This window comes from Petromyzon marinus, chromosome 36, assembly GCF_048934315.1.
Source record: "Petromyzon marinus isolate PM22_M1 ecotype Great Lakes invasive population chromosome 36, UKy_Petmar_22M1.pri1.0, whole genome shotgun sequence".
NCBI classification, from domain to species: domain Eukaryota; kingdom Metazoa; phylum Chordata; class Hyperoartia; order Petromyzontiformes; family Petromyzontidae; genus Petromyzon; species Petromyzon marinus.
The window spans coordinates 6,503,740-6,515,642 of NC_133702.1; the positions used below are offsets into that span (position 1 = coordinate 6,503,740).

The 11,903-nt window shown below is 45.7% G+C and overlaps 1 protein-coding gene across 1 annotated transcript in view; it reads right to left on the minus strand.

The window, feature by feature from the left end:
- The window catches only part of EDEM1 (ER degradation enhancing alpha-mannosidase like protein 1), a 31,721-nt gene extending 24,070 nt beyond the window's left edge, over positions 1-7,651 (minus strand). Inside the window, exon 1 of the mRNA XM_032966585.2 lies at positions 4,256-7,651. Within this exon, the coding sequence (XP_032822476.1) occupies positions 4,256-4,692 (437 nt within the window). The 5' untranslated portion in view covers positions 4,693-7,651. The remainder of the gene's footprint in view (positions 1-4,255) is intronic.
- Between the last annotated feature and the right edge of the window lie 4,252 nt (positions 7,652-11,903).

Genomic DNA, 11,903 nt, shown 5'->3' on the forward strand with positions numbered 1-11,903 from the left:
CAACCAAAAAGCGTCTAAACTCCACTCATTCCCTCCATCCAGCTCTCGTCAAGCGCAACGTGCAAAGGAAGGAAGACTCGCGCAGACTCCACTCACGACACACAAGTCAAGGTTGGGTTCAGCGAAAGTTAGTGACTTTGAGAAGTTCATTTGTGAGAAACGAACGCATCTGTGGATCCCTCCACACTAGTCACTCGTGTCTCACGCCCTCCTGTGTGCTTATCTCTGGTCAAAGTAACGCCTTTTGCTGTTGATAAATCACCCTATTTTAGTGGTGTATTGTTACTATTATTCGTTTACTACTATTGCTAGTAAGTCAACGGGATTCTAACGTGTACTTAGATGGTTGATATAAGGAAGTGGAGTTGGATAACTTTCTGCTGAAAATAATGACAAGGCAGGCTCAAGTTCAACAATACAAGTTTTGTAGGTCTTAAGGTGTGCTGGCACTGCTGTCAGTAGATGTTTAAAATAAATCCAATGGCATCTTGTGAACATTACACTTTTTTCAAAGCACAAACATTTACTTTATACAGATAACTCAGTTCTGTCTCCACATATAAATAAAAACACATACTTTGAGTTCAATTTCGACTATCGGCCTTCCGGACCAATATTACTCGGCAGCAATAGTTTTAAAAGCAAGGAAACTCTACACCCGCTTCGACGTTCTAGGTCTCATCAGCAGTCTTGGCTTGTTAAGTCTTGGCCAGGTTCCAAGAAGCTGTTGGCAAGGGCATTCCATCTAAACGATGGGGCCCGCCGTTCACCTCAAAGGCAACATTGTTTACCAACTCATTGTGCCTGGTTGTTGTGCAGTATATGAGGAGGCCGAGTTCTTGCTTATATGCTCATACACGTTCTTAAATGTATTCAAAGTCTATTAAAATACGAGACAGTTGAATTAAAGGGCTGATTCCAGAGTTTAATTGAACAATATACTGTGGTCTTCACATTTACACCCTCCTTCCTCCAGTCATTACAGGAATTTCACTAATCTATCCCAAATCAATGGATAAAATGATTAAGTTAATTCTTGGTTTACTGTACACATTAGATTAAAAAGTAGATAAACATTCTATGAAAAACCCTTTAATATTTGTTTTCCAGTGATTGTATTAAATTGCAAAGTAATCGAGGGAGTGTGTTATGGTCTTGGTGTGGTCTTGGATTTCTGTTGTTTGCTGCCTTGCCCAATCTTGCATTTGATCTTGACAAATCTGCAAAGAGTGTACCGTACTAAAAAACTGCAATTTGTACTTCCATGCTTTACTCAGGTTTATTTATGTTTATTTTAGCGACTTGTTTAACTTTTCTCTAACTTATTCTTGCATCCTTTACTCATTTTGTGTTGATGTAACTTGCTGACCCGCCCCTAATGGAACATGTGTGATAAAGAGCTTCTTAAGCTCATCAGATTCGTCCAGAATAAATACAGATTCCGATATTCCTGTGTACCATCCATGTGTGTATTACATCAATATAGTGCGTCTGAATACTAGAACAGGAAATAACGTTACATTATAATTATCAAGATTCACAAGTGGTTTATTTTGGATTAGGTCGTGTAAAAATTGTGTCGTGAACCCTCCTCCACACGACACGTATACAATTAAATTATCAATTGGATAAAGTATTTAAGAGTGTTGTGAATGGTAGCTCCTCTAGTGTCTGCCAGGGATTTCTTGAACACTTATCACACGAAACATACGTTAATTTAAAATAAATACATTCTTACACGAGAAACCCAATGCCTTCATCGATTAATCTCCCCGAACTTTTACACCAACTACCAACTCCAGTGCCCAACACTGCATTACTGACTCCAGATTATTCCCCCAAGTGAATTCACCACGTTCTTCAAGCCTTCCAGGTTCTGATTACACAACAAGGTTGTTGTTGTTGTTATTGTTGTTGTAGGAACCAAGTAGTTTTAAAATCAAGAGGGCCAGTTGTTTGTTGATGCTCATGAATTGCCTCCATAGAGCCAGGCGTGTGAATTGGCATTCACTTTATTAAATGGGACACGGTGACACCGATGTATATATTCAATTGGACCCTCCTCACCATGATTAACAACTCAAAAGACATTCTAATCAAGCATTAATGAATTGTTGATGTGGGTTATTCCAAGTGTACCGTGGATGTGTTCAGACTGTGTCACGCCCGTTTCCCCCCCAAGAGATCAGCTGCTGATAGGCAGGCAGGACATTACAACTTCGGTGCATGAGGGTTAAGTGCTGTATTTACTGCAGATATTCTGTTTTGTCGCGTTTTAACTACTTACTGAAACGGTTTTATTTTTTTTGTTTAAAGGTATTGCTTCAAAAAATGTTATTGTTTTAACTGCACCATTACAGTAGTTGTATTGCAATTCAACACGTGACATCGTTAATTTTGCATTACAAAGGTCATGATTATTGATCACGAATAGATTTTAGTTCACAAAACAACATAGCAAATCGATTATTCATATATTAATAATTGACATACAGGGGATGTATTGTTCATACTGGACCGAGGTGATGATTATGCATGGAAGGTTAACGAAGCAAAGTTAACAATTTACGACTCAAGAGTTAATAGATTATGACTAACAACTCGGTTAAACATTATTCAAAAGTTGATAGGTACATGATGAAGATTCACACGTAATGATGAGAGATTAATTGACGATAATTCATAGTTAATCATGACATTAACAGTTAATGGAACAATGGCCATGGTTAAGACAATCATTGACTATCCATAGCTAACTCACCATCACGCTCACGACATCTGTGCCATCATCTCTTCTATCGCTACTACCACGGTCACTGATTTCCGTGAATTTCGCTCTGACAATTCCTACATCCATCCATTTAGAGGACTCGGGCCTACCACAGCCTTTTTCGTCTCACCCATAACCAAAGCTGTCAACCTCTTACAAGTGCCTACATTACAGGCCAAATTCAGACCTTATTGGTCACCCCTTGCCCCTTATAAATCTCAACGTTCATCCTACAAAGTCCCATCACAAGGGAGAAACACAAACACAATAGACAAAAATGTTTTTTATTGAAACGGTTGTACGGCGTATGGACCTGAAAACTCAATTTCCTTGTACAAGAATGCTAGAGGGTAAATCGTATGGGTTTACAACTATGCATGACCGTGTTTAACCATCAATTAACCCCCCCCACCACACTCACTCATCAACACTGCAGAATCACAACACTCACCCACTGTTCATCATTCTACTTCCAACCCACCGCTGCTCCACATCTGAATGATCTCCCAACATCGCCTCATTTTCAGTTACAGTATTTACTTTAAACCTTGCTCTACTATTCAAGAAACGTGTTATCCGTTCCGGATAATCCCTGTTCGTTTTCGATTGAGATTTCGGAACCCTCGAACCTTATAGGCTCATCGGATTCCTCCAGGACAATATCAATATCAATATTCTGATTCCGAGCTGCCGTTGAACAAGAACATCAGACTTGCAACAACCACTCCTTACGACAATCACAGATTCCTCCCAAAAAACTTCTCTGAACTTCTCCAAAGCCACACGCGGTGGCTAGGAGATGTGAACTACCTCGCCTGGTACACAGGAGGTCGTGGGTACGATCCCGACCCTGACGCCTGGTGTATATGTGGAGTTTGCGTTGTCTCTCTCTCTCATCATCATGATGGCTAGGAGATGTTAACTACCTCGCCTGGTACACAGGAGGTCGTAGGTACGATCCCGATCCTGACGCCTGCTGCTGTATATGTGGAGTTTGCGTGTCTCTCTCATCATCACGATGGCTGAGATGTTAACTACCTCGCCTGGTACACAGGAGGTCGTGGGTTTTATAGCGACCTTAACGCCTGCTGTATATTTGGAGTTTGCGTTGTCTCTCTCATCACGATGGCTAGATGTTAACTACCTCGTCTGGTACACAGGAGGTCGTGGGTTTTATAGCGACCTTAACGCCTGCTGCATATTTGGAGTTTGCGTGTCTCGCTCTCCCCGTGGTCGCGTGGATGTTTCTCCTCCACATTAAAAAATGAACATCACGCGTTTCGAGAATTCGGCTGCCGATATACATTACATTTCTCCACGTGATGATAATTCCACTTCGTTCGAGCGATCATTTGTCCTAGCCAAATCGCTTATGAACAAGACGCTACTTATTACAGCTCGGTGCGCCTTACCTGGTAACATTGACAAAGTTTTAAATAGTTTAAGAGGGAGAGAGCGAGAGAGAGAGAGAGAGGATCGACTCACGGATTGTCCACGTCGGGTCCTCGACCCCGACAATCGATGGGGTTGAGCTCGTCGGCGGGGAAAGCGTGGCTCATGTAGTTGTCGTAGCCCACGTAGAACATGCGGCGAGCGTCTTCTCGCAGCTGAACCCTCAGCTGGTCGGGAAAAGTTGAGAACTTGTGAGCGTACGGATCCCAAGAACCTCCGACGCCGATGTCGCCGCCGCCGCCGCCACCACCGTGGGACCAACCGTACAGACGGCCACCGCCGATACCCGCGGACGAACCAGCACGTCCACAGCTGCGCTTACGAACATCATCATCACCATCATCACCATCGTCATCGTCAACATCATCGCCGTCTTCTCCGCCACTGCTCGTCCCGGCCCACGCCAGGCGAAGGTGCCACAGGGCCAGGCCCAGCAGTGCGGCCACCAGCAGCGGCGTGGCGAATCGCATGACTCGGAGCAGGGTGGCCACCGTGCTGGGGGTAGCTGCTGCGGTGGCGGAGAGACACGACGACGAGATGCCGAGACGTAAGTCATCTCGGCCTCCACATCTTCTTCTCTGTTATCACGGTGGAAGGAGTGGAGTGGAGAGAGGGAGGGGGGGTGGTGTGTGGCGAGGTTGCAGCACAACAACCAGGCAGATGTTTGCGAGCGTGTGTCCTGAAATCCCAGCCGACTTTGTGACGAAGCGATGGTCGCCCGGAATTAAAGATAAAGACGACGGTGAAAAGTGGCGTCGGCGGCTCTCATCGTCTGTGTGTGTGTGCGTGTACAGTATCTCGCAGACGTGTTCACCGACGGGACTGCTGCTACAAATACCGCCGCTCGTACACACGTGTGGTGTGGTGTGGTAACACGTGTGTGTGGTGTGTGACACGTGTGTGTGGTGTGTAGTGTGTGAAACGTGTGTGGTGTGTTACACGCGAGCAATCTGCGTAGTCGTGGTGGTGTTGTCGTGGTGGGTGTGTGTGTGTGAATGTACAGCCACGACTGTACACGGCTGTGTGTAAGGGGGGGGGGTGGGGGTTTAATAGCAAAGCCCCCCCGCCCCCCAACGTCACTTCCCCGTGCTGCTGTTGCTGATGATGATGCGAATGTTGGGGTTGGGTCGGTGTTGTTGTAGCTGTGCGGATGCTTTGCTCCTTTGCTGTGGTGGTTAAAGTACTGTAGTAGTTTGTTGTGAGTTGGTTGTTGTGGCTGTAGTTGTGCGGTTGTCCGCTTGCAACTTGTGGTTAAAGCACTGTAGTAAGGGGAGAGGGGATGGCAGTGGTTGTCGTGACTTTAGTTTGTGTGTCTTGTTGTTGGTGATTGTTGTAGTTGTGTGTGTGTGTTGCGAGTGGTTGTTACTGGAGTTGCGCGGTTGTTTTTGTTACTTGTTGTGGTTATTGTAATAGTGTTAAGTTTGTTGGGAGCGGTTGCACTGTTGTTGGTGTTGTTGTGGGTACAGAAGTTAACGCTGCTGCGGATTGTGATGTCGGTGGCTGTTGTTGGGAGTGCGAACGTTGTTGGTACTGCGGTCATACAGTCGTCCTTGCTACAGTATTGTATTGTTTTATATTGTTATTGTTTTATTGTTTCCCTTCTATGTGACTTTACCGAAATAGTCAATAATATAGTATTGGTGCTGTGCACTTTCCTTGTGGGTGGTTGTGCTGTTGGTGGTTGTGCTGTTGGTGGAGTGGTTGTTCTTCGTAGTTGTGCTGTTGGTGGTTGTGCTGTTGGTGGAGTGGTTGTGCTGTTGGAGGAGTGGTTGTTGGTCGTGGTTGTGCTGTTGGTCGTGGTTGTGCTGTTGGTGGAGTGGTTGTTGGTCGTGGTTGTGCTGTTGGTGGAATGGTTATGCTGTTGGTGGAGTGGTTGTTGGTCGTGGTTGTGCTGTTGGTAGAGTGGTTGTTGGTCGTGGTTGTGCTGTTGGTGGAGTGGTTGTTGGTCGTGGTTGTGCTGTTGGTGGAGTGGTGCTGTTGGTGGAGTGGTTGTTGGTCGTGGTTGTGCTGTTGGTGGAGTGGTTGTGCTGTTGGTGGAGTGGTTGTTGGTCGTGGTTGTGCTGTTGGTGGAATGGTTGTGCTGTTGGGGGAGTGGTTGTGCTGTTGGTGGAATGGTTGTGCTGTTGGGGGAGTGGTTGTGCTGTTGGTGGAATGGTTGTGCTGTTGGAGGAGTGGTTGTGTTGTTGGTTGAGTGGTTGTTGGTTGAGTGGTTGTTGGTCGTGGTTGTTGGTGGAGTGGTTGTGTTGTTGGTGGAGTGGTTGTGCTGTTGGTGGAGTGGTTCGTCGTGGTTGTTGGTGGAGTGGTTGTGCTGTTGGTGGAGTGGCTGTTGGTCGTGGTTGTGGCTGTTCGTGGTGGTCGTGCTGGAGTTGAACTTCATTTTATTCGTCATACTTTTGGGAGTTGCCCTGTTACTAATTGTGCTGTTGTTGTGAGTGGTTGTGCTGTTGTTGTGAGTGGTTGCTATGTATGGCACTTTTGTTGGTACGGTAGCATTGTTATTGTTGGTACTGTAGTTTTGCTGTTATTCTGTAACTGTACAGTACTGTTGGGAATGTTTGTGCTGTTGTTGGTACTGTAGTTATACAGTTATTGACACTTTGGTAGTGGTTATCCTATCGTTAATAACTACTTACACTGTTGGTATTGTTCATAAGCTTGGTGGTTGTGCTGTTGGCCCTGCAGGTGTAACCCATGCAGTATTTGTCATACTGTTGGCAAAGCACTGCCATTTGGGTAGTGTTCACTTCTGTTGTTACTAATCACACTTGGTGGGAGTGGTTGCCTGCTTGGGAACGATGGCTCTGTTATCAGTAGTGGTTCCAGAGTGGGTGTTTATACTGTTGTTAGGCGTGATTGTACTGCTGTTGATACTGTAACTGGTAATGATGTTGGCACGAAGCTGTGGGCAACGGTTGTGTCCGTAGTTGGCGCCGTGGTTGTACTGGAGTTTGTGTTACGCTGCTGGTTTTAGCAATACGACTGCTGGTGGTACAGTACTGTAGTTTATAGTTGTTGCTGCTGCTGCTGCTGCTGGAGGTGGTGTGGAAATCCTGGTGGTGGTGGTGGCGTTGTTGCAATGTCTACGTTGCTTATAATGATTGGCGTGCGTGTCTCTTGCACCGTGTGAGATTGGTTGCGTTTGCTCTCTGTTGTTGCTGATGATGGGGGGATCACGATGACTTCTAATACTGGTTTCAGTTTCATTTATTCGGTATAGCCCTGTGAGCCATTCGGCTTCTTGAATCGGGTGCAACCGCAACAAACAAACAAAAAGACATTAAAGTGACTGATGCGCAAACAGAAAAAGCCAGGAAAAAAAAACAGCAAAAATCTTTCAGAAATACTGATGTGTGGTCTCTCGTCACAACTCCTCCTCCACCCCCCGTGGCATGTCAACAAGGAGGGAAGAGTCGACTTTATAGCAGCTTCCCCTGCTCAGACATGCGACGATTCGTCGATTAATTGATCTAATCGAGGGCTTCCGCAAGTACGTTTGGGTGGTTGTTTAGCCATACTTCATCATGCTGTGTGGGGGTCGGGAGGGGCATAGACGTAGGAGCATAGAGGTTGCAATGCAGTACAACAAATGGCTTTTACCACACTGCTCTCTGCTGCCAATATGCAGCATTTAATAATAACCCAAGTAGCGCTATCCAGGTTCAAGCCTGCTTCGCTTAAAGAGATCTCAAGATGAGATGTTGCTCATGCTACGCTCGGTATACACAGTATTGTCCCTCTGTACTCAATTATCCCACAACAACAACGCCATCATCAAAAACCACCGGAATCGATTCAAGAATACAATCGCGACTCGGAGAAGATCTGAAACGTAGTGGAATGGAGGTGGTGGGAGGAGGAGGGTGGTTGGTGGTGGTGGTGGTGGTAGGGCTGAGTTTGTTCCACGTGTTTGGAGGTGGTGGGTGGTTGGTGGTGGTGGCAGGGCTGAGTGTCTTCCACGTGTTTGGAGGTGGTTGGTTGGGTGGTTGGTGGTGGTGGCAGGGCTGAGTGTGTTACACGTGTTTGGAGGTGGTGGATTAGGTGGTTGGTGGCAGGGCTGAGTGTGTTCCACGTGTTTGGAGGTGGTGGGTTAGGTGGTTGGTGGTGGTGGCAGGGCTGAGTGTGTTCCACGTGTTTGGAGGTGGTTGGTTGGGTGGTTGGTGGAAGGAGGAGGAGGAGGGTGGTGGTGGCAGGGCTGAGTGTGTTCCACGTGTTTGCCTGGCTGGCCGGGATCGATGACGTGGCAGGCTTGGCGTGGTCAGTTCGTGTTGATTTTGCCTTTCGGAAAGGGGAGGGGGGGCAATAACAAAGACAAAGATCCCCCTGTAGCCTTAACGGACTGTTTGGGGCAAGTGCTGTTAGCGAGCACCTATGAAGGCTGGCACGGTTGCACACGAGCGGGGTGGGGTGGCCAGCAGCACGCCCGGCCGCCTTTGTCTCCCTAGTGACGAAGTTTACACACCGCACCAAGGAAATCATTTTGAGGCCAAGTCGACCTTCGGGAAGCCCAACGCCGGTTCCGGTAATCGTCACCGGTGTTGGCCGCGAGCGGGAGTCGAACTCGGGTAGCCGGGTTCGTTTGCACAGCGCGCTGAACGCTGCACCGCCGCTCCCCGAACGCACCCTGTGGGGTTTGCCGTACATCGGCAACACGCGCTTCGAAACGTGCGTTGAAAACAAGAGTGTTTGGCTGCGATAATTGTCCACATGATAAGCCACTTCGTTGAGCTGATCTATCATTTGTGGCCAGGTAGATTTGGGGGGGGGGGAAGAGCTGTATAGATCAGTGGGTCTTATCTGGTAAATAAAAATATATAGTTTTGTGGAATTGCTGGTCCCATTGAGGGCCCTAAGAAATTATGTTTGGCGACCCACCCCACTCCCACCCACCCCCCTTTCAGTTTATACATTGCTAGTGAGACATAAGCAAGCGATTGAGATGTGGTGAAGTAACATATGTAGGCAAAAATAAACGTGTAGTAAGATATGTGAGACGAGATACAGATGAGGGTGCAGTGGAACGAGAGACGTTAAGATACAGAGATGCAGTGCGATGAGAGATAGAGATGGAATATGAGAGACGCAAGACGAGAGATACAACGATGCAGTGAGATGAGAGAAGGTTAGATCCAAGATGCTTGAGATAGGGTTTTTATTTCATTTTAGCCAATATATTTTGTCATGGATTTGGGTCCCATGGAGTTACTTAGAGGCACTAATCATTTGCTTGATTTTCTTATGCCCTAGATCCGCCGCTATCAGACGGGATGATTCAATTATAGATACCCCCAATGACTGATTTCTATTCACCTATTGGAGGTGAGGAGTACGACACAGCCGATGTTAAACACATTTTGAATGTTAAATGCTAAACAGCATTCTTCCCTAGCTCTCCCACCTCTTCATATGACAAATGGATTGCTTGTAAGAATCTCTTAACAGATGATTGAATATTGCGAACGTGATTGTTTCATGTCTTAGAGTAAATAGTCTTAACATGAATACGGTGAATGTTGCGGCCTCCAGAATGTTAAACATTTACATACGAGCAACATCGATGCTTAAACACGGTTCGTGAGATGAATAAGACGATTAATGTAATCGAATAATGTGTCCTTCGGTATGTGCATAATAAAGCTTTGTTGCATTATGCAATGGAGACTCCTTGGCTAGGTATATGAATGTGAATGAACAAAACCAGCTCTAATCCGCCTATTGGAATTCAATACCAATAAGACCTAGCAGCGTTTGTTAGAACAATAAAGCTCTTGGACGTTCTCGACCTTGAGGGCCTCATCAGCAGTCAGGCCTGCTAATCAGATACTGCTGGGTTTCCCAGTCATTGGATATGATTTATAAAAGTCCGCACGGATGAGTTCACAACCCATTTGCTGTACTTTCGTATCCTAACCACCTCGAAGCCCATGCAAGTGGAATTGCGTAATTACAGTACGCATTAAGTAGGACACTTAACATTCAGTATTCTTCAACTTTAAATAATAATACAAACTTAATTACGTGGAGCTGCATTAATGTTCTTGAATTCGATGACGCAATGATGATCACACTGCACCATGAACCTGGCTATCCGAGTTCGATTCCCGACTCCGGTCGCAACCCTTCACCAACCTATGCTTCTTAACCAGCGCGGTGAAGTATGGCCAAACAACCACTATGACCAACATTGCATGGGGTGGCAGTGGATGAATCCAACAGTGGATTAACAAAATGCAATTATACATGCATGGTACTGTATCTCCAAGAGTTTATGTATTTTTATACAGTAACTCATGTGCACTCACGTGCAACGTTATAATACATACCTTGATTAGTGCATAGACCGATAACAATGAGCCATTATTAAGTTGAGCCAAGCTGGTTACATCTCATAATTAGGTTGGAGAATGCATAAAAATGTGACATTACGTTTGTGCCCACTTGGAGCACGTTAATTGTACAATAAGATTGTCATCGGTTTTAGAGAAGACAGCGAGATTGTGACAACGAAAACTGTGAACCATACCGTAAACCACAGTACAGAGTGGTCCAGAGGTCGTGTGAACCCCAATTACTTGACCCCTAACAATTTTTTTTGTTACTTTGCATATTCATTTCTGTTTTAAATACAACCTTACTTTTAAAAAAACATTACGTTTTAGAGAATTAAATGGGGGTCACAAGACATCTGGAGGAGCACCCTGTAGTCTGCGCTTCTTCAACGAAGGAGGAATAGCAAAACTACACGAACTATCTCTCTCTTGAAGCACTCGCGTGGCCAGCAGACCTCGACATTTGCATTTAGCTCCTGAACAAACAAAAATGCCATACGCAAGAATCGCCTGGGTATGGTAGCGACGCATTATTTTACGCGCACAGTCCTTTTCTGAACCCGTGTGTTTGTTGTGCCGTAATTGGCCGTACTCTTCACGATGCCCAAGACGCTGTGCACATAGGCGTGGGGCCAGCTCGCAAGTGCATTACGACGATGTGTTTGTTGCACTGCCCCCGCTGATGCCCACCACGCGTGGTGCTCACCCCCATACAAGCTAGCGAGCTCGTTGGGGATCGGGCACATTCATGGCGATTTGGTGACAGTCCGTATATCTTAGTTCGCTGGTTTCCAAACTTTCCGGACCAACATGCACCAACAATATTTTGCAATTTATAACGCCTCTAAATGGAGTTCCGCGGACCACTTTCCCATGACCTTGTGCCAACGCCACAGTGGTCGGCGCATCACAGGAAGGCACCACTTGTGTTTTTTTTTTTTTTTACAACAAATGGCTTTAACGTTTTGTGAAACGTTTTCACAAATAACAAATTTATTCTAATTGTGTAAGGAGATCGGTTATTATAAAATAAAATAAGCCGTGGCATGTAACGTAATAATTATAGCCGGGCATTTATGTTATCTATACAGTATATCCATCCGTGCCCGTATTCTTGTACAGGGAAATTGAGTTTTCAGGTCCATACGGCGTACAGCCGTTTCAATACGGGCAACAACATTTTTGTCTATTTGTGTTTCTCCCTTGTGATGGGACTTTGTAGGATGAACGTTGAGATTTATAAGTGCACGGGGTGACCAATAAGATCTAAATTGGTCTTTAATAAGGTAGGCACTGATAAGGGGTTGACAAGTATTGATATCATGATTATCCAAGATCTATCTACGGTACTTCTG